At 39.5% G+C, this 23,620-nt stretch overlaps 1 protein-coding gene across 2 annotated transcripts in view; it reads left to right on the forward strand.

Annotated features, from left to right (window-relative positions):
- Positions 1-23,620, forward strand: part of RBMS3 (RNA binding motif single stranded interacting protein 3) — a 705,920-nt gene that overhangs the window by 339,714 nt on the left and 342,586 nt on the right. For both annotated transcript variants that reach the window (XM_036406615.2, XM_036406614.1), the window contains one exon: positions 16,071-16,240. In XM_036406615.2, the coding sequence (XP_036262508.2) occupies positions 16,071-16,240 (170 nt within the window). The remainder of the gene's footprint in view (positions 1-16,070; positions 16,241-23,620) is intronic.

A 23,620-nucleotide genomic window follows, 5' to 3' on the forward strand; every position in this document is an offset into this window, starting at 1 on the left:
TGCTGACATGGCTGTGGTTCCAGCACATCCTGGGTGCTGCCTTGGGAATTTGTGGCCAAGCCAGAACCTTGCTTCAGGGAGAAGCCACTTTTCCTCTGCCACAGGCACGCTGCACAAGAGGAGGAGTACATGGGGCAGTTGATTGAGCTGTGCTAGAGCTGAGGTGATGATAAGCTTTAGAAGCAGGTGGTCAGAGCTCTGTGTAAGTTGAATCACATTAGCTCTATGTCCTCCTGTTGTATGCTGTGTCATGTTATGTAACACTGTGATATATGTCTGGGGTTTCATATATGTTCAAAGGACTATTTATGCTTCCCTTATGCAGGAGATATAAAGGTCCTAAATGAGTTAATAATTTGGCTACACTTTTTTTTGTGTGCAGACTGTGATGCAACTTCAGAGGATTTAATTCTGCCTTTTGTTACATTTGAATCTGCAAATTGACTTCAATACACCTAATTTTTTTTGAGTCCTCTGGACAAGGTTTTGAAATAAAAGAGCTGTAGCTTCTTTGCATGGCTGTTATGACCTGCATGGCTCTGTTTCGGAAAAGGGAGAAAAAAGATAAATATGACCTGGTCCTTTATCTTTCAAGTCTGTCATGCAGCCTTCAATTAGCTGCACCTCAGTAGTGCAGGAGGGAGGGATGTGGCCTGCAGAGGAGTTTGGGATGGTCCAGGGTGAAATATGCAACAGCTGCAAAGGAGATGAATCCACTGCAAGGTTGGTGTTTATCCATTAGAAGGGTGCAAGAATAAATAGGCATCTGCTAACATAGCGGTGCTTTAATAAAACAATTTGTCTGTAACATATATATTAAGTAGCTTGATTCAGGCCAGAAATGGTTCTGAAAGAGCACATTTAGAGGTGGTTGTCTTTAGCACTATGCAGAAAGCAAATGACAGTGCAAGTAAGAGATGACACATTATGAGAAGTTGCTTGTATAAGTGTCCTTTACCAAACTGTTACAGAGATGAAAGTATTCCGACTCCACCTTTAGGAACATATTGTATTTCCCTATTTCTGTTTGTTTCCTATCATGTGACGAGGTGCAAGGGAAGGTGCTGCTTGCTAAGTTTAGCCCTGCAGACTGTGGCTGCAAAAACCTGGCAGTTAAAGCTCTGAGAGGGTGGCAGTGCTTTGAGGGAAACCGGGCTGTGCTGTGCCATCGTTCTCGATGGCACCCCTCGCAGGGGGCCACGGGGGGAGTACTGCAAAGTCCTGTTTTCCTGGCTGGTGTTAATGTACTAACAGCTTCCTGCAGAAGAATTACTGCAGACTGTAAAAAGCATTACTGAGAAAAGAAGAGCTGTTACTTTGGTGAATAAATGTAAGATAAGGGCACTGAGAAATGCAGGGAATGCATTTATGCAACTTCACCGCAATTGCTGTATTTTTTCAGAGCTCTGGTACTGAATTTCAGGAATTACTCTGCAGATTGACTCTTACCTATACTCACCCATTTTGCCATCAGGGTCTGAACAAACCCTGTCTTTCCAGATATTCTGAGTCATCTTTATGCAGCATCTTTATGTTTAGAAGGGGCAACGGGAAGAAAGGATAGAAGATATCAGGAGACCACTTGTGGCTCAGAAGCCCTCAGTATACAGCCTGCAAAAGAACTTTCAAATTGTGTCCTCCTTGCCAGACCAGTGGTTAATCAAAGGTCTGTTGGCTATAGGGGCTGTTCCAGATGTGTTCGGAGCAGGGTAAGGTCTCAGACAGCTATAGGGGCTGTTCCAGATGTGTTCGGAGCAGGGTAAGGTCTCAGACAGCTATAGGGGCTGTTCCAGATGTGTTTGGAGCAGGGTAAGGTCTCAGACAGCTATAGGGGCTGTTCCAGATGTGTTCGGAGCAGGGTAAGGTCTCAGACAGCTATAGGGGCTGTTCCAGATGTGTTCGGAGCAGGGTAAGGTCTCAAGATCTGAGACTGGAACATGGAAACCTCAGCTCTGTTTGGCAGCCAAAAGCTGTGGCGTGGTCCTTCACAGAGGTGCCATGATGCTGTATCTATTTCTTCCTCTGCAGCAGCGTTTCATCTGTTGGGTGTGGTAGGATGGGGGAATTGTGTTGGCAAACAGGCCTCAGTGAAACATATAATAGCCTGATAACAGGTTGTTTCTATCATTGAAAGCCTTCTTGCCTGGCAAGAACTCAGTAGCCCAGGGTGTCACAAAAGGAAATTTAGTGGCAAGCCATTGCAAAAAAAATATTAGGCATATGAAGGATAAAACAAATATTTAACACCTGCAGAATTAAGACTATCAATATACTTTTTGTCTAAGATTCTCTGTTATTTTCTTTTAAGAGAAATTCCTGTGAAAAAATATTTTTAAATATAGACATTTGTTTTTAAAAGTGTGTTAAAATCATCCAGTGCTTTTAATAGTCTGTCTCTGTATTGTGTCAAATGCATCACCGTGTTAACAGAGTTTCTATTTACTTGCAAAAGATGTGATAGCAATCCCACTGACTGTGTGGCTGCCACCTCCTTGTGTTTTTGAGGATTGTCCACATAAGACATGGGATAAAATGTTTCACATAAAATGTTCTGAATGGAAGGAAGAAGGGGGAAAAAGAACCATTACAAAATTTTTCTTGTAAAATAAGAGTGGGGACAAGCAGCATCAATCACACTTTTTTGGTGGCAGATTTAAAGCACAGATTGTTTTTTTTCTTTAATATAAAATCTAATTCTAAAACTGATTCCCACTACGAGGTTTTTAGAGGACTAAAGTCTGATGGGTCAAATCACAGAAGATGTAGGATGATGATCCATGTACAACATCTGGTAGCAAAGTGAAAAGTGTTCTGGGGATATTTACTCTCTGCTTGCATTTCTCATGCCATTTCCTAACATGTTCCCACCTGTTATTAGCAACACCCAAATGGTGTTGTCCTTTTGCTGGGTAGGTCTTTTGTTTTCCCAAATGGATTGTTTCTTACAGAAACTAAGTCTCAGCTCCTTTTATCATGCTCTGCTAATTCTGTCAGGGGAAGTTAAGATTATATAGTCAAAGATTCAGAATTTAGGAAATATTGGAATTCTTCATGAGCCTGAATTTGGATCCTGTGTGAGCAGTCATTGGCATGTGGTCATTTAAACACTTGATTGGATATGTTGTGCTTTCCACAAGACCCCAGGCTTTGCTGGTTTTGGTGATAGTTTGGGTCATTGTAACTAGGACTCAATCCTGCAGCTGTCCTCAGACCCACCTGGAAGACCAGCAGTATTTTGCTGCTGTCTTTCAGTGTTCTGTTGCAGATGTTTTTCAAGTTTTCTTGGATCAAATTCTCCAAACTTGAGGCTTAAGTTGAAGTTAGCCATTTAGATCGATTGTGTGTGACACTTTGTGTCTGATATGGAGCCTAGATACTCTGAGTACCTGGACCAAATATGCTGCCTATTGGATCTATGCCTTGATATGACTGAGGGAGTCAGATTCCCTTCACCATTTTAAGAAGATGATAAAAAAGAAAAAAAAAGAAAAAAGAAAAAAAAAATCAATTTGTTATAACTGTGGATACATGTAATTTAAAATCTTACCCAGACTGAACTTTGATTATCTGATGGCAACTGGTAGTGGCATTAATTGTGTAACTTTTAGTCTCAGAGATTTTTAAAGACTTTTCAATTTATTTAATTTCAAATGATTGAGAACCAGACTGCCCTTAAATTAGTGCTGCTTTTTCTTAGAGAGTCTTTCCTTAGTCTGCACTGTACATCTTCAAAGAAGCTGAGGAATAGGATATTCAGTATTTCTAATTCCTTTAATCCAGGGATATTGCATTAATGTAAATACCACTGCTGGTGAAATGTGTGTGGAACATTGTTGTTTAATAATGACTTTAGCAAATGAACTAAATTTGAGGTCAAAGCATAGCAAAGGCATAAAGTTCAGATGTCTCAGTTTTAGTAAATCCTTTTTGTGCAGTAGAATTTGATTATAGGATGTACCTGCACAAATCACTTAGTAGTCATTTGTTCTGTAAGTAAACTTGGAGAGCTTTTAGCATACATAATGCATGAGGTGAAGGAGTTTTGTACTGAGTCGTTCTTTCTTATAGCATTGGATATAATAACACTGGATATTGGATACAATAATATTTTCAGACAGCCCTTATCTGTAGTTGTCCAACCACTCCCTCCACCTTGGTGTTACTTGCAGTGTTGGTGAGGGTGCAGTCCCTCCTGTCTTCCAGCTTCTTGTGACAGTGCCACACTGGAAGCCTTGCTAAAGTCAAGGTGAGCAACATCCCCTGATCTGTGGAGCTGCTTGTCCCAGCACAGAAGTTGAGCCAGGTGGCCAAGTGTAGTTTGCCCTTGCTCATCCCTGTGGATGCTCTTGTCCCTCACACGCTTAGACACAGCACCTATGAGGCTTTTCTCTTTAGTTAAGCTAGGTTGTGGCCAGCTTGATGATCCCCTAATCCTCCCTCTTGTGAAGAGTTGCTATGGCCTTTCAGAGAAAAGAGAGAGCAGCCTCTGGGTGACCCCAGCTGGCTCCCTTACAGTTTGTGTTCAGTAACCCCTCCCTGGCTTCCTGGAGTAGTCTCTAACTTAATGCTCCTCTTCCTCAGCAGCACTTCTTGCCCCAGGCCCTACTACTAGGGGAAGACAGCCAAGAGGACTGGCAGCAGACCTTGCCAGTGGAGACTGAGGCAAAGAAAGCACCAAGTACTTTCTTCTGTCCTTTGCCACTTGTCCCCTGTCCTATTGAGCAGTGGGCACATCTTTTCTTTAGTTTTCCTTTTGCTGCCAACACTGCTGTAGACAAGCTGGTATTCCTAATGAATTTATCTTTCTGCTCCAGCTGGTAACACTATGTGTTATTATTACAAAAGTTGTAATACTTGCTAAAAATATTGTAGTTGCCACTCTTCCCCATTCTGGTTTGGTTTTTCTAATGTAAATAATTTTTCATTTTAGACTTGAACCTTTTTTTTTCACAACATTTTGTGCATATGAGCCTATGACAGAGGCATTAAGTGGTATTAAGACTTAGAATATTTATATGTATCTGATTTGAAATATAAACCTTATTATTACATGCCATAATTCTTCAAGCTTCTATTCTAAAGCATGGTACAATATTTATTAAGAAAATGTATTAAGGAGATTTTCTTTCTTCCTTTGCTTATCCTGATTTAACATTTGAAATTACTTCAAATGCATATTCTTTCCAGAGGAAAAAAATGCCGACTTAAAAAATAAATCATGCGTGAATGAAGAATATTAAAAGGTCAAAAAGCCAGAAAGCTAACAGAAGAGATTGGAGGCAATGCTGCAGTGCAGAAGGAAATTTAAGCTTTTGTTTATCAGGAAATATATCATTTGGATGAAAAACAGTAAATAGAGATGGTGACTTGTTTCAGGAATTTAACATATGCACCCTGTTACTCTGAATTCCTATTGCTTGCAACAGGAGTAGCTCATTATCCCAATTAGTGGTGCGTTAGTTTTACACAGATGCATAACGAAGCAGCTGCATCCCCACATTGCAAAGCTCCTCACCTCTGAGAACAGAAGTTCAGGATCTTCATATTGTCACTTCACATGGTATGGAAAAAGCACATGGCACAGAGCCCAAAATGGTTTAGGCAGACCATCTTCAGCTGAGTCTGTGTCTGTTAGCAAGACACTTGGCTCATTGTGCCACAACATTTAGCAGAAAATAGTGATGATTTTGGGGAAATGAGAAAAAGCAAGTTGTTGTGTTGAAGTCAAATTTCTGCACTATGAGACATCCTAAGCATATTGGAAAAAAGAGAGCAGGTTGCCTTTAGCAAACTGAAAGTTAGTTTTGTGTGGATATTTTAATTGAGTCAACATTTCTGAGTGCATGAGTCAAATGACATTTGAAACTTCGGACAAGCACAGTGGCACAGTCTGTTGTTGAAGAAATGGGAAAGGGCTGAGAACTTACGCCATAGTAAATGTAGAGCTTTTAAATTTCTCCCCCCCTGCTCTGAGAACTGCTTAAAATCAGAGGTAGGGGAAACATTGAAGAAAAAAGTAGGAATTAGATGGGAAAGGACTTACTGAATAATATTGGATAGCAATTTTAAAGGTGATGGGTCCTTTGCATATCTAAGCAGCTGGTCAGGTGTATCTATATTCAGATTCACTGTTTTTGAAGCCAAATCGGCATTCTGAAATTATTTTTACTTTTCAAAAAAAGCTTTGTAGTTTTTATTTGCCGTATAGGAAAAACATGCCAGAATCTCACTAGCTGCAAAAAACTTAGTTGACATTTTTCAGTGACTCTGAGTATTACAAAATGTCCATCATTCAGTAGTCCTGTGGTTCCAGGACCTCAAGTCATGGCAACAAATAGCATGCTGGGCATTAACTGCTGTGGCATCTACTCAGACAGGTGGCTAAAAACCCCTGTGAGTGGGCTGATCAATTAGCACCTTTGTCTCAGTCTGCATTTGGTGTGAATATAGGGTGTATCTTGAGAGTTTAGTGCTCAGGCTCCAATTCAACCTAAGGCACATATGACTTCTTTGTAAGAGTGTGACTGGAAACAAAAGTATGGCAATATTTTGTTTCATAGATCCCAAAAGACACTAGTGTTGGGGTTTTGTACTCACTCTCAGCATGCTTCAGTAAGTTAATTCTCAAAATCAATAAAATCTACAGAAAACTGAATTTTAAGGGAAAAAAAAGTCTGTCAATAAATTATATTTAATTCTGAAATTTCCAAAGAAAGAATAAAGAATTTCTCTAATTTTTGCATTAATTATTCAGTTTATTTAGTAGATTTTGCCTCAAGTGGATTTGATTGATGTCTGGAAGATGTTTTAATTGTAAGTTATATTAGATACTTGTTAAATCAAATAAAATTAAACAGCTTTTCCCATACTAGCTCCCAAGTCTGCCACATGAAATCTAAAGAAAATGGAGATTTGATAAGGTATCAGAATCTGTGGTAACAATGTTGAGAGATCTTATTCATCTTCTGTAGCAAATAATTTAAAGCTCATAGTTGACATCCCAGAGTGTTCCTGGCATATCTTGCTCACTTTGCCATGTTCATAATGTTTGGTGTGCTCTGGGATGCCAGTCATGTGATGCTCGAGCGCATTTTGACCTGAAGGAGGTCTGGAATTCACCTCCCCACCAAATTAAGGTTTGTAGAGTACTATTCTTTCAGTCTTTCCATGGTCCCAAACAGTATCTCAGGTCATGCATAATGGTGACTTCATTATGAAGTTCTCTCTCTTACACAGTTGACTGGTTTTAAGGATGTAGAGGAGGATCTGGAATGGGACAGAGAGGTTCTTAACGTGGGGTTTCACACCCCCAGTGAGCCTTTCAGTGAGCCCTACCCCAGCTTCCCTGTCTCCCTTAGTCTTTTTTTTGGTACAGTATTCAGGGCTGTCAGAAGCATGAAGGTGACTGGCACCACCTTTGCCAGCTATGTCCATCGGCTCACATCTTAATTTTAACCCAGACTTAAATTCTTACCCCCACTATATCGACTTACTCCTGGGAAGGTTTTCTAGCTCTCCTATAAATGGCATTACATACATTGGTCTCACAAGGTTGGTTGTGTACTCTTCTTCCTAAGTGAGGAATTATGTATGGACTGTAATGACTTGTGTGGGCAATTTTTTAAAAGCTGTTTTCTGTGATGAATGTGCTGGGTGAGTTTTGCACTGAAATTAAAAATGTGATGAGGTTTGTGATGGCTCATATCTTCTGTGGGCATCCTCTGGCATCCTGCCTAGGACCAGTGTGTTACTGTAGCTCGAGGGGTCTCAAAGAAAACATGAACTCTGGCTGTTGTGAAATGCCCCAAATTCTGTGGTGATGATGCCACGCTGCTGTGGAAAGGAAAAGCCTTTCCCAAACTCTGCGTTCCGTGGATTCTTTTGGCCACAGGACGGGAGGCACAACTCATCTTTATATATACTGGGTGGAGGAGGCAGATCTTCCCCATGCACATCCAGAAAAGATCATTGTGGTAACATGGGGAGATGATGAGCAACATTCCTGGGGAGCTCTGCCATCCCTGAATCCTCCATCCCAACAGTGCTTATGTCAACAGTGGCAGATTTCCTGCTTAATTCTTCCATAAGAAAGATAAACTTAGGGAACTTGGTTGGATCTTGAAAAACCTTTTTGGTTGGGCTTTCTTTCTGCAGAATGAAAACACATCTGCTTCTGATCTCTGCTCGCCAGATTCTCAAGTGGAGAGGAAAGAGATGATATCGACATTTAGTTTTGTTCTGTGCTGTAAATTCAGGTTTATGTGGGGAGCTTTTTTTGTAGCCAGGTTCTCACAGCAGTGTTGATGCCAGGGTATGTGTGGACTGTGTGCAGCACGTGCCTGCTGTATCTCATTTCCAAGATGCTTTTAGGCTGCCACATGTAAACAAATATCCAGAGAGTAAATTTAGTTTCTCAGAACCAAATATGTGTTTGTTCTTGCAAACATTTGGAAAGTTAAGTATCAGCCTCTTGGTCTGCATTTTTGTTCTTAACCTTTAAATGGACTAACAGCTTATTGAAGCCCCAAAACTGGATTTGTGGAAATGTAAACACAAACAATAATTTCTTCTTGAATTTGTTCCCCCCCCCTTTTTTTTTTTAAACCACAGAGTTGTTGAATCACAAACAGTAATTGCCATCATGTTTTGATCTGTGCTCTAAAATATTCTTATTAGAGGAATTGCAATGTTTTATTGTCCAGGTTGCCCAGATTTAGTAATTTTAAGATCTAAAGTCTGTTCACATTTAGTCTCAGTGCATCAATAAAATATGAATGGATTGGATAATGAAGCAATAACAGTAATTTATGTCAAAGGATATAGGCTATTGTTTACAAGTTTGCCAAAATGCCAAAATACTTTATCTATAGAAAGAATTCTTCTCTCCCTTGTGGGGAAATAAATAATTCCTCAGGAATATTCTGTCTTGGGAGCCTCCTGCCATGAAATAAATGGGAGGAGACAAGGCTGTGAAGGTTATTTTCCACTCTGGAAAATATTTATTTGATGACACAGCTCTTATTGCTTGTTTTTGGCTTTTTAATGCTAGGGACTAAATTTTGCCTTCCTGGCTGGACATAAGAAGCCCTAAGTTCAGAGAAGTTACCATGTTTTAGACCCAAACTACAGGTAGTCTATGGATAAGCAAAAAATTGCTTATGAGGGATGAGTAGCTCCATCTGTGGTTTAATAATATGTGGGCAGAAGAAGGTGAAGAGCTGGAGCTGGCAGCTCTGCAGCATCTATTACATCTATTCAGTGACCAAAACCCAGGCAGGCAGTGATGGCCAGGATATTCTCCACTTGAAAACAATGCTTCTGATTTCTGTGCCATTCCCCTGTCTCAGACTGGTTTTTTCCTGGAGCGCATTCACCCTCAGGTGAGATCATCTTCAGACTCTGCTAACGAAACGTTCTCTAATCCACTTTATTATTTCAACTTCATCATAGTTCAAAATAAGCTACTTTACACCCAACCAATTAGCTTTTCAAATTTCCTGTTGATAATGGTGGTAGTGCAGTGCAGACTATTTCAGTCAGTCTTACTGGAAATAGGAGGTACTGTGATTAGTGAGAAGATTTTCAGCCTTCTAGTGTATGTCACCCTGGCTAATGACTGCTAAACTCTCAGTGCTCTTGAAGACAGTTAGAACAGTGAATTGCCGGAGCTTTTTCTTTGCTTTATTGGTTGGTTTTAATTCAGAAAACTCTATAAAATAAGACCTACTTTGTGGGTAATGTTCAATAAAGAACTTCTTCCTCTTCCTGTGGACGCCTCGATTTCTCTGTATTGTCTAGCTGTAAAATATTTATAAAATTCTAAAATCTGCACAGTCATGACTTGGAAGAGAATTATTTTGGAATAGGGAAAATTGAACCAAATTTCACCTGAGCTTTCATTCTATAGATCTTTAATGCTTTGTGCTAGGTTCAAGGGAATTGTAGGCCTCTGGAGTATTTAGCCTACTGATTTCAACAGCTTTGTCAGTGAAGCAAAGATCTCAAACTATTTTACTGATTCATCAAATCCCAATTTCAGTCTGACTGTTGAATGACTACTGTGTCTGTTGGAGGACTAGGTTGGGGCTTTTTTCATAATTTCCATTTTCTCCAAGTGACTTTTTTTTTTCCTGTGTGAAATGAAAGGCTAAGCAAAACACAATTACACCTTTTTCCCATTTAATAAAGATATCATTTGGAATAAAGTGAGTTCAATATGTACATTACAATCACAATAGTCCTGTGAACACATAATTCTAAGTTTGTTTTTAAATTAAAAAAAATTATTAATGAGAAAATTAATTTTATTGGTATGTTATTATTTTAAATTATTTCATTCATTCAGTTTAGATACAGAATAGCAAAATAATTGTATGCAGAAATCATTTTTATCTGCAAAAGAATTAGGTTTAGTTATTAAGTTAGACTTTAATAACATTTTCCCCATCTTTAAGTATAATATTGCAATCCCTAGTATGTCTTTCATCCAGTAATCACAGAGCATTATATATGCCTTAGGAAAGTATAATGAAGAATCGTTACAGATTAGTAAACTGAGATGTAAGGAACTTAAATGACTTGCTTGGAGTAGTGCAGTGATTTTGTGGTACAGAGAGTATAACCCGGCAGCTATCGCTCACTGGGCTTCTTGTATCCAGCAAATCACTTTTAAAGGCCTTGGAAGGAATTCAGAGAAATCAAAATCCTCTTGAGGTGTGTTCTGGTTTTCTTGATTGAAAGAACTCTGAAGGAATAGACTTTGAACCTTATTGTCAGTGTTCATCTTCTGAGTTTACTCACGTTTTCACATGCCATTCCTTTACAAATTGAAAATGCTGCCAAGAGGTGACTCGGTGCTTCTAGAGAAACAGTCTAGGAAGCTTTGCTACTGTGCAGAGGGGTTAGAAAATTCAGACTCTTTTACATCTGTTTATTTTCTCTTATATATGTAGAGAAGAATCCAAAAGAAGCTCTGTCTTCCAGGCCTTCCTTGGGCGGGAGGTAGGCAATAGTCATGACTGGATTCTGCAAGAGCACTGAATGCCCTGCAGAGTTGGGAAGAAAATTATAGCTGGAGTTCCCTTGACTGCAGCCTTTCTAAAATACATGAGGTGTCCATGTTGCCCGCTTAGATGTTCATTTTTTATTCACTTTTCTGATCCATGTGTCTATGGATGGGAAATACAGCTTACCTTCTGATGCTGTTCCTCACTGAGGAAGCAAACCAAAGGCAGGAGAGTTGCTGTTACTTTGACCTATGTTTCTTTTTCCCTGTATTTCCCTTACTGCTCTGCTTTCTCTTCAACTGTGATGATTGTCTTTTGCGTAATAGAGATTTTCTGTTCACTCAGCTCCAAAATCCCATCAACAGACTAAAAGTTGGTGGCATCCTCTCATCTTCTCTGTAATTGACTAGTAAGAACTCTCCAGCTCACGAAAATTACTCCTTTGTACAGTAGGGTACAGAGAGAACTGTGTTTTCCTAATGTGAGCTGTAAAATGGTATTTGCACAATTTATTTGTATTTACTTTGTCTTATTTTATTTTTCTCAATTGGGAGAGAAGGGTATTGTGTTGTAATTGGGCACTTAGATGAATCTAGCAGCTGGAAAACACTCCATTCAGAGTGAAATGGATAGTGTGTGTTCACAATTGCTTAAATAACACATGCTTTAATGTAGGACTCTGTGTTGTACTCATTTTTTCATGTAAAATATGGACTATGATAGGAAAAGTCAACATATCGGTGTTAATAGGGAATCTTTCCAAGACCTCCCTTTCAAGTGGATAAAAGAGTACAAATCTGGGATAGCCAAAGGTGACTACAAACAAATTGGCTAGTCCATTAGCATAGCTGTCCAGCTGCATCCTAGGCTCTGAGGCCACTCCAAAACCACAAGCCCGACCGCCTCAGAAGCCTGCCAAGGAGCCAGCTGCTGCTAATAAAGCAGACTCTACAACTTGGCATCTGGGGCCTGTGATTCCCATCCAAAAGGAATTGTATGTGAAAAATATTTGAAATTTGTCTTTTTAAGTAGTGTTTTGCTTTGGAAAGAAAATACTTTAGACCAAGCTTGCAACTAGTGAAAAACTACCTAAGAGTACTTGGTTGCCATGGAAAGATAAATACTGTTCTTGCGTAAGGAGGTTGGATGTTGGAAGGAGGAGCGTTGTTCATTTAATATCTGAGAGGCTTCTGGTACAACATTTTTGGGTTATTTACTTAGAAAGACCAAGGTGTATCTCATTATTCATGCTTAACTGTGTGCAGTTTCACGGGACACTGTCTCAAAGAATTGAACTGTAGGGTTTAAGCAGAAGGGTGCATTCCTGAGGATGGATAAGAATTAGCACATTAATTTTTTCACTTTTAAATAATGAAAAAGGAGAAATTTCATTCATTTTTCAAAGATGAAAACAAATCCTATTAGCCATCCATGCTAAATTAATAAGCTGCTTGGAATGATCTACAAACCAGTTCATTCCCCACACACTCTCCACTGAATAATGAAGCATGAGAATTGAAAAATGAGTTGGTTGCATTGGTTATGTGAAAAATAAATGGCAAAACCAGCTCTGAATTCCAGCTCTCTCTTGAAGTGAAAGATTTAGATTTTGCCTTTTTTTTTTTTTTCCTAGATGTGTAGATCCTGTACTTGGTTGTTGTGGCAAAACCTCTTTTGCAGGCTTCTACAGCTGGTGTCAGGGTGTTTCAAACCAGTCTTGACTGTGGTGCTCCTTCTGGCTCTTGAGGCAGAGAAGTTAAGTGCTTTTCCCCCAGCCATGGAGGGGTCCAACATCAGAACAAGGCACAGATTTCCTGCTACCAGGTGTGCAGTTGGTTCCCCGACAGTGCCCCACTTTGGCATCATCCAGGAACCTGTACCTAGCGGTCCATATCTGGGATCATCATTAGGTTGCCGGTCATTTCTTTCACTCCAGTTATTACTTGGAGATTACCAAACTAGATCCTTTGCTCATTTAGAGGCACAGTGCATACTTCTGCCATCAGTCATACACTCAGCAGCTCAGGAAAGAAGAACGGGAAGCTTTCTTCTGACCTGAAGCTTTTAGTCTGGCAACCAGCCAGAAGATGTCATCAGCCTCAGTACAGGCAATTTTGTAATCTTTCTGCAGATGGTATTTTTGGGGTATTGGATATGCATAGAAATTACTGTGGACTGCTGTAGCGGAGATTTATTAGTGAAGAGGGTCTGGAGTGTAGCAGTGTTTGCAGGGCTGAGAAGATCAGCATCCCCTAAAGTGGAGTGTGGCTGTCTCTCTGCCCACCCTTAAAGCATCTCCGAGGATACTGCTGGGAACCCAGGCATCCATGTGTGCCTTTTCTCTGAGCAGCTCTTATTTGAGGGACAGCCTGTCATATGGCCTCATTCTCTGTATACCGAGGACTTTTTTTCTTTTTTTTTTTTTTTAATAGCTGTGGCCTCAAAATTGGTGTAAATGTATTTTGTGTTCACTTCTACATCCCCTTTCAGCTGGCTGAGAGGGATAAAATGTCTTAAGCTTAAATTAGAATTAGGCCCCCAGTGTTTTCCTCTGTGTGAGGATAAAGATCTTATAATAGAATGAAAATTGCTCTTTGTATTTCAAAGGTAAATTTCCACTTTTTTTTTTCCTTGCTTATTAGGTTGGTGTGAGGATAGGACATTTACTCATTATCCCCTGCTAAGACATATATAATAGTAACAATTAATAATTAAAGTACACAGCACTTCATTGGCTTATGGGAAGATATTTCACTGCTTTACGTCATTTACGTGCATTCAGTGCGCATGGTAATCTGGGAGGTGTAGGGTAAAGCAGAAAGAATGTAACCTCGACCTCTGTTGTCTTTTTATTTAACCTTGGCAATGCTCAAAATGTGCAAGGTTACCATGGGATATTTCCTGAGCTTTTGATATATTAAAGCCCAATGTGCTATACACAGTCATACCTGTTTCTTCCATGGCCATGCAGTGCACAGAGATTTAAATATGCTTTCAGATAGGATATGATAATATATAGGTGCCTACGTATTTAACATAGGTTAGTGGTGCCTGTAGTGTTATCCAGCTGGGCCACAGCCATGGCATAGAGCTGATTTCCAAGATGTGTCCCCCATGTTGGAGCTCAATTGAGGTGGTGCCTGTGCTGGTACTCAAGGCTGCTGCTTCAGCTCTCTATTTCTGGGAATGACATTGAAGCCTGAGTGGGTGGGGATTACCCAGTGATAAAATGTGTGTGCAGAGAAATATGATCCGTATGCATTAAGTGCTTTTGATTGTCAGCAAGAGTATCTGTGCAGAGACTTGGGGAAGGGAGCTCATTGCCCTTTCTCTTTTACTGGAGATGAGAGTGAATGTCATTATTTGATAGCATGGTGATCACACTAAAAACCAGTATTTTTTTCTTTTAATGGCTCCTACTTGAGTCACATTACAACCAGGTGAGATTGCAGAGGAATTCTGATGTCTTGACACTTGGAGCTATGTTCCCTCTCTCCTGGTTTAAATGGGAGAAACTGGGAAGATGGAAGGAGGAGGCCAGGAGGAAAGGCATCAGTGCAAGTGTGGTGTTTCATTTCATTGAAATGTCTGATCATTACCTGTCATCGATGCCCCCCTTATAGTCTCCAACTTTTTTTCCTGCTAAATAATGGACTAAACAAAGGGACTTGTTTGAAACAGTTTAGAGCTGCTAATTTAGAAACATCCATCTACCAAGACTGTGATTTAGTGTTTGCATAATTATAAGCACTAAAGTAGAGCCACTGACATTAAAGGGGCAGTTGATTAGTGTGATCAGAATTATTCACAGACTTAAATATTTTCTCTGTCCAAGGCCTAAAAGTAGAACAAGCATATTAAAAGTCACTAAAGTGTCATTGCTGCTGTAATGAAAATTGCAGATGTTTTGCTTTTATTAGTCCATTAGCATAGCATGGTTAACTTAGCATTGGTCCAACATTTACCTGCTGTTGTCACTAGACATATAGCTAGCAGAGTGTGCTGATTGCATTGTGGAAATGGCATTTTCTCCCTCTCAGCAGGCAGTTACATTCCAGGAGCTCTGACTCCAGTTCCCCTGGCTGCCCATCTGGAGCTTGGTCCTCAGGATACTCTAGCTCCTGCAAGTTCTTCCCTAGATTTCAGCTTTTCTGCATAGGTCACAGTGGTGACAGGATGGTCTCCTCCTTCCAATTGCTCCTTTGTTCTCCTGGCAAGCACCCTGGGCTATGAGTAAATACTCCAGTGGTCAGAGAGCCAGGGATGGTTGCAGCAATTGAAATTCTCTGTTGTTGCCTCAGATCAGAGATGTTTAGGTAATTTTTCTAGCATGTGGGTGTCTTTTTTCACAGCATGTATTTACCAGTGAGTTAGGGGAGAATACTGTTTTTCCCTGTGAGAATGCCTCCCTTCTTAAGCAATATTTCCCAGTTGCTGTGTGTGGTTTGTGGTTGTTCAGAAGTGGGTATGATTTTGAGAGCAGAAGGTCTTGGCCTGATTGTCTTTTCCAAACCTTGTTTCTCTATTGCAAAAGACATCCGTAACAACAGTGTTTTCAGGCTGCTTTGGAATTTTTCTCCTCTCCCAGCCTAGCCAACTCTCTGCCACCTGACTGTGCATGTACTGGGTGCTCCTCGTGTTTAGAAAAGACTAACTTGGCTTCTGGCATCAGCTTCTGTACCTTTGGCTAGATATTCTTATTTGTGTTTTAGCATACTCTTAGAGCAGATTGTGTTTAATTTCTTTCTTTAGTGCTAGTTACTCCTTGAGTATCTGTCATTTCAGAGCTTTGTTTTGTGATCTAGCTACTTTAATTCCAAATTAAAAAGTATTGCATTTCATAGCTATGGCTGAACCCAAAATGTTGGTTGGTCCTGTTTTGCATTTTCAAGGCATTGCTGGCTTGGAGTGGGTACAGATGCCATAGGAGTGGGTAGCTGGAAGTGGTCAGGGAGGGCAGGACAAGCATAGCACAGTTCTGGATTTACCCAGGTAATGCACACGATTCTGCTGCGCTATTTTGCCTTTTCCAGTAACAGCCTTTTTGTTTTGCTCTGTTTGCAGCAGTCCTATGCACCAGCTCCCCACCCCATGGCTCCTCCCAGCCCCAGCACAAACAGCAGCAACAACAGCAGCAACAACAGCAGCGGAGAGCAGTTGAGTAAAACCAACCTGTACATTCGAGGCCTTCCACCCGGCACCACCGACCAGGATCTTATCAAGCTGTGCCAGCCGTAAGTGCCCTTCCCATACTCGCTGTGTTTTGTAGGAAGATGTCAGAGCTGGCCTTCCTGCTTACACTTGTGTGGCCCCTAAAAGGCATCAGAAGCCTCCTGCACTTGAAGGTTGACTGTTTTTCCTTTAGTTTGAATGGCTAATTAATGCCTGCTAAAAACCTTCAGGTAATGAGTTAAGGGGAAGAGAGCTGAGGGCCTTCACATTGACTTTTGTTTGCTCTAATGTGGTTGATTTCTTGTGTTAAAAGGAGAATTTGCATGGCAGGAAAACCTCCCTAATGACAGAATTTATAGTTATAATGATCTGTGAATCACAACCCAGTGCACAACACAACATGGGTGTTCCTCCCTCAATCATTTATCACATTTTATGATTGCTGTGTCACATTGCTGGGCTCAAAGATTGAGAAGTATGAAACCCACTGAAGGTGGCCTTGTAGCCATATAATTAACATCTAATTAACTGCAGTGCCACTGAAAAATGATGCTGTAGAAAGTGGCACCTTCTACCTCCCTGATTATCTTGAGAGTCATATTTGCATACTGTACTGATAAAGATTGGTTTTACTGTGTTTTATTTGTGTTGAAACCAAAGAGGTGGCATAAAGGAGCTTTTTTGCTCCTCATGCATCATCAAAAGAACTACTTCCTAAAACGTTGCACTCTTCTACCCTTCTTCTCTTGACTAAATGTAGTGGGCAATATGGAATGACAACCTGATTGGAATTCCAAAGTCTTGATTATTATTGTCGACATGTGGAAGGGGAATAATCCAATTTGAGATTCCAGCCAGAGATCACCATGGTGGAACTTGCATAACACTTTTTTTTTGCATTGGAATAAGCACAAGGAGAAATTTAAAAATAAAAGTCCACTCTTGGTATGATGCAGAACTGCAGTGGTTTTGCCATAGAGTCATCTATTCCAAAAGACAAGATCATCTCTGTATTTTGTAATCAAAAATCAGCCTTTCAAAGAGATATCAATAAATGAAATCTGGTAAAGTAAGGAACAGTCTGGGGCTGATCTACAGACCTGAATTCAAATGACTGTTGTTTTGAAGCTTGCCATAGGAGTAGCAATTCAGTGGGCTTCTACAATTTTATGACATTCTGCCTTTCCTGATTTTGATTGAAAATCCTGAAAGACTTCCCTGAGTACTCTTTATGTGGGCATGGCTGGCCAGGACTGGAGCTAGCATCCTTACTGAAGTGAAACCTGGACTTGAGTGAGCTTTAAACTCTTCCCTGTGACTTTCTGCTATTAAAGCTTCTGTGGTAGAACTGACTCACTGCTCACAGGAGAACAGCCTGCTGGTGATGTTTTGTATTTCATGCAAGCTGAAATGTGAATGTACCTGTCCAACATTTCTACAAACTACATTCACTGACACTTTCCACACATGACAGTCACAGATAATCCCGGTTCAAGGGCCAGATCCTCAGTAGGTATAAATTGACTGTAGTCTACTGATGTTCAAAAGGCTGGTTTGCTTTCAAAAAGCTGTTTTGCGATACATCTTCTTGCAGTCTGACCCTTCTCCAGTTCACATAAACCCTTTTAGCTGATCAAGACTCAACTAACTATTCCTAAAGGAGTCTCACAGCTTTGGGGCTTAAGTGCTGCATTCGTGGTGTGGGGCTGTGGTGTGAGCAGTGATACTTGAATCATGAAGTTCAGGCAGTGTGTCCCTAACCCTTGTCTGCGTATGGGAAGTGCAAATCAAGTATCTCAGAGCTTCCTTTTAGTGCTGTGGCAACTTTTTTCATGTGCTCCACTAAACTTAATCTGATACAAGATTAGAGGGCTTTGTCTTGCTGTCATGAGGTTCCTGTGTGAACAGATGCTCTTTAAGGAAAATGCTGACACTCATTTTGCTGATTTTTCTATCCTTTGGCTGAATGTCAGTGAGGAGAAACTGGATAGTTCTTCTGACTCTTTTTTTCAGAAAATTAAAAGAATTTATCGAGGCAGAAGAGAAAGACAATGTAGGGAAACTTAAACATATGAAAATACAAGAATTTGTACTGGCTGCTGTGGTGGTGCCTCCCCCCCACTGCTTTCCAGGCTGCAGTGTGATCTGAGAAATGCTTAAATCTTACTTTTGCTCATGCTCTTGCCAGTGATGTTTTAAGCACTCTCAGACCCTGTTGCTCATGACAGCAATATGTAGATTTTAAGTAATACATTGCAAGATATTTTCTTTACCTTTGCAGGTGGTTACACAGTGGAAGTAGATAAAGGTCCAAAGCTCCTATCTCTTCACCTGTCCCCACTCCCAAAAAAAACCCTCAAACCCAACCCTTCTCCCCAAAAACCCCACTAAAACCAACCAAACCAAACACTCTGCTGCTATATGAACAAAAAGGATTTTTCTGCTCAGAAATGTTGTCCTCTGTAGAGCTCTTTTGTAGCTTACATGGCTGGGGCTTCACCAGGCATTAAAGACTTCGTGTGAACAGGTATTTACAAATGAGCAGAAGGTGCTGGCTCCTAGGCTTCCTGCATAGCCTAATATTAGCATCATTTGCTGCAAGATGTGAAGTAAAAACCTTAATTCCAATCTATGAGCCATATTATTATTTTGTAGTAAAATATTTTTGGAGAGCTGTATTTAAGGGAAGTATTGACCAAAGCTGGCTTATGTCCAGCCCACTGGTTCCCATAGGCTAGCTGCCAGTGCCTAAAATGAGCCCTTCTGAACCCATTTCCTCTGCTCTAGCATGGGACAAGGCTGCTAGCAGTACAACTATCGTTTCTAATGTCTCACATTTGGCAGGCTGAGGAATAATGTTCTAAGCCCACAATATTTCCCTGTCAGAAGTACAGGAAATGCTGTAAACACTAATGTTTATGTACATTATTATAGCCCATCCCATTTTCAGGTTTAGTCCCATATGGAGGCCACCCTTCAAGTCATGTGTAAAGTTTTTCATTTAATTTCATTTTGTGAGGTGTGTTAAGGAAGCAAAACCCCTTTAATCAGAATTGTAAAGATAAAGTATGGGGCTGTTTTGATGAATCCTGCCTGCTTTTCTGTCTTTCTGCTGTGTGTTTTTGTTGGTGTGCATTGCACACTAAACAGAAAACAGCAGACTGGAGTACCATTGATGCTTGAAGTGCAGAGTCCATTACACGTGATGTGAGACATTTCTGACAAATGTTCCGACACTATCAAACCTTTTATCAATTTGAGAGTAACCTTGTCACAGTAATCTGTCAAACTGTTCATATAACTAAAGGAAAACAAGTCATCATAGGCTGTACAGTAGCTGAGTAAATGAAAAAAAAATTGCTACTGGAAGATATTTCTTTTTGTGTGGTTCTGATCCTCAATAGTTGGTTTAACATGTGTCCAGCAGAATTTCATCAAATTCACTTTTGCAGCAGGGAGCTGTTACGTTGCACTGTATCTTTTGGGACTCTATACAGTAACTCTTTCAAAAGTTACATCAAAAAAGAGTAAAAGTGTTAAAGCAAGTGAGAATCTATTGTTCTTTTGTGTATGCATAATCTTCTGATTTTCATAAACACTGAGTAAAGGAACTGCCAAAAATGGACCTTGGCCTCACTTAACATTTTCTGAGGTTCTTCAAAAAAGAGGCTTTATACTTATCTGTGAATTTATTGATCATCAGAACTTATTAGTCCAAAATTTAAATACTTACATACTTCATAATATTAATACTAAGTATCACATAGTTATAATTTATTTCTCAGAGGTACACACTCTCTGCTGATGCAGTGGTATACACCGTTGTATGTGTATCTATCATTGAATGTGTGTCCAGTAAAAATACACTTTTCATCAAAAGGGAAGATAATCAGCCTTAAAATGTAACATTATAGACAGGAAAATTTGCAGGGTGTGTAATTTTATAAGCAAAATATAAATTATTATCTTTGAAATAGTCATAATGTGTCACTTTAATTTTCATGCCTTGCCTTATATTTCACCCAGAAGAATTCTAAGATCTTCTTTAAAACATACACAGATGAATTAGTGCCTTATTATTATACTAGACTCATCCTGTTCTTCCTAACTGCATCCTGGTGAAGATAAGTTGTAAGAAATCTGACATACAGACTAAATATCTGAGGTTTATTGTTTAAAAACATATTTAATTTAAAGAAGTCAGTCTGCTTCTCAAGATTTTAATTTTTCTGTTTGTTCTTAATTTTTGCACTGAAGAAGATTTAGGTGCAAAATTTTTTAAAAGATAAAATAAGCTTTGCAGAAGGGAAAGAAAATTTGGGAAAAGAGTTGTTTTATATCTCTTCTTCCCCCCTTAAGTAATTTTGAAAAGTTGGCTTAAAACTCCAGCATTTGGCTAAAACCTAAGCCTTCCTTATTGCACAGTTAAGACATTGACATGTATTCAAAAGATGACCTCTGTCCATCTTGATTCAGTCAACTTGACTTCTTTGTGTTCAGGGTAAAATTAAAGGGCCTATTTAATTAATTAAAGCAACACCAACAATAGAAAACAATAACTAGAGAGACTAAGTCTGTCTAGAAATATCTAAAGAGGGTAAGTCTGTATGCTGCACAGACTAACTCTTGAGGAAGATAGGACAGAATTCTGAGGTTTTCCAGGTATGGGAAATCCCTGCTGCATGATTTCCATGAGTATTGCTTTCTTTAAATAACTTCTAGATTGATACTTTTGAGCAGATTATTCAAGGTTTTGTGGTTGTTTTGGGTTAGTGGGGTAGGTTGTTTTAATGGTTTTGATTTTTTTTTTTTTTTTAAATTTCTCTTTTGTCTGAAGTTATCCTGATTGACTCCTTGACAATTCATTAAGTGTGAGATTTTTGCCTCTCGGTTAATTTTGAATGTCCTTGGTTTTGTCTCGTGGAATGCCTAAATAAATATACAGGCTGTCACTGTTTAGGTTCTACTAAAGGGTTAGTCCCAAGGCTAATGTGACTGAGGTTATCAATAGAAAACTCACACATTAATTTACTTAAATTCTAGACTATTTTTGAAATGAACTGTGTGCATTCCTTTTGCCCTCACAGAAAAAAGTTGAGTTCATTGAGGTTTCAGAGGGGTTCAAGGTGCCTTTCAGGATAGGTTGTCTTGTTAATAGCTGCAACAAGTGCAACATTTCCATTAGGCCAAGCCTTATAGCAAGTTCATAATGGTCATTCCTGCCATGTGTTAAAGCAGCCAGAGTTATACATTCCTGACTAATTTTATTTTCTTTTTATTTTATTTAAACAACAAGACTATATTATATTATTATTATATTATTATATTTATTATATTATATGAAAACTGATGGAATGAAGGTGTGGGGAAAGTAATTTTCTTACTGCATTAACAAGTTAAATAAAAGTAATTGAAAATACTCTAAACTATAGATAAAATAAAGGCTAACCAAAATACAATTTCCATAGTGAGCTCAGGACCAAAATATCAAAACAATCTCAGCAGTAAATCTGTTCCACAATGAAGTCAGACAAAATTTGTACCCAGTGTAAACTGATGTTCTCATCCCGACCCTTGTGAAAACAAAACCCAAACTACTTGAGACTTACAGACTTACAGAGCATTAGGCTGTGTCTGCTCCTCAATTTTTAAGAAGTAACCTTTGGAGTGGTAAAGGAATTTTCTGCATTCTGTAACATTCTGTATGTTAAAGCAATGCGCACTCTGTCTTCCATATTAATTCAAACAGAACCACAACCTCCGTCTCTCCTGTAATTAATATCAGCTGACACCATTGCTCTGTGATATAGCAGAGACTGAGAGGGCATGAAGGTGAGACCACTCATTCAGTGGGATTAGCTCATATAGGAACCATGTGGCATCACAGGGAATAGCTCCTGCTTAAAGTCTTGGTGGATATTTTGGTTCAGTGTATCCAGGTAATATGAGAACTGGGAATGGCTATGAAATCTGCTGAAGAGATCAGTCTTCATGGGAGCTAAAGAAATGCCCTCATTTGAGGGGAAAAAAGAAAAAAACCCCAAACCTCCTCCTTTCTCCTCCCCTGGATTTTCTTTGTTATTCCAAGTAAAATCAGGAAAGCAAAGTCAGTCCTATGAATGGTGCACTGCTGGACCAAGCAGCCTGCTGGACTAATGTGCTGATAGAAAGCAAGAAGGGAACTACATGAGTGTATTCCTCTCATTTGTTAATGTTTGTGTTTGCAGACCAGAGAAAAACACACTGATGCCTTGCATTGAAGAAATATTCATTCTTCTCAAGTTCTTTATATCATGGACTTTTCCTAAAAGTTTTTTGAGAGGGCCAGGATGGGGAAGGAAGGGTAATGTTTTTTTAAGTCAAAATGCTTTTGATCAGGAGCCAAATGGTGAATTCTAAGGGTGCATAATGTAGGCATAAAAGCAGAGAAAACTGATACTGTGCATATGTTTTGTTAATTCTTGCATTGAAGACACCTTTACAGTGATGATGCTTATCAGTGCTGTGAGAAACATTGTGGAACTCTCTAGGTCTGAAGTGATGCAAGGCAGTGACCTTGTATTTCCTTTGAACGACATCTTCGTTTCCAAAATCAGTTGTTTTGCAATTTTGCAGTCAGTTATATTAAGATTATATTTTTGCAGTGTGTAAATATGGACATGGATGTGTACAGATTTTTTCTCCTTTACCTGATATAGTTGAAAAATTATTTGTACACTCATTTCCATTGAAATAATCCCCAAACATCTTCCATTGTTAGAAACAAACATTAAAGCTGCCTCAGTAGGCAACGAACCAATCCTCTTCTTACCTTGCCTCTTTCATCAGGGAAAACAAAACTTTAGGTCAGCAAATGCCCAGAGCACTACAGAGAGCTCCATCTGGGATGTGAACGTTCCCATTGTCAGGAAGAAAGGCAGAAAAATAATCTGCGTAAAGTAATAAATGAGCACCTGCACTCTCCTCTGTTTTGAATGTGCCTGTCTTTTCACTGGTGTGTGACAGAATGTCAGTGAGAGTTTCTCATCTCCTTTCAAGTTGGATGAACCTGATTTAATGGAAGATATGGGAGGAGGAGAGCATTTTCAGAAACTGCTGCTGAAAATATTTCTTTTGATGAATTTTAATTAAAGTCCTTGTGGAATAAAAGAGAAAGAAAAAGTAAAAAAAAAAACCAAACAAAAAACCACTCCACAGCCAAAAAGAGAACTCAGAAATATTGAGCTTTCTGTAGCAGTGTGAAGGGCAGGACCATAACAGCCACTTGTTCTGCTGACTGTGCAGGAGGGATGTTGAGATAGGAGGGCAACACAGTTAATGAGCTTCTTCTAACCTGTGCTGTGATATGTTTCCAGTCTTTCCTTGTCCTCCTTCTTTCTCCACTTCTCCAGTATATTTTTTGTGCAGCCAGTCAGCTGTGGATCACCATCCATTCACGAGGC

This window comes from Molothrus ater, chromosome 1 (genome assembly GCF_012460135.2).
Source record: "Molothrus ater isolate BHLD 08-10-18 breed brown headed cowbird chromosome 1, BPBGC_Mater_1.1, whole genome shotgun sequence".
NCBI lineage: Eukaryota > Metazoa > Chordata > Aves > Passeriformes > Icteridae > Molothrus > Molothrus ater.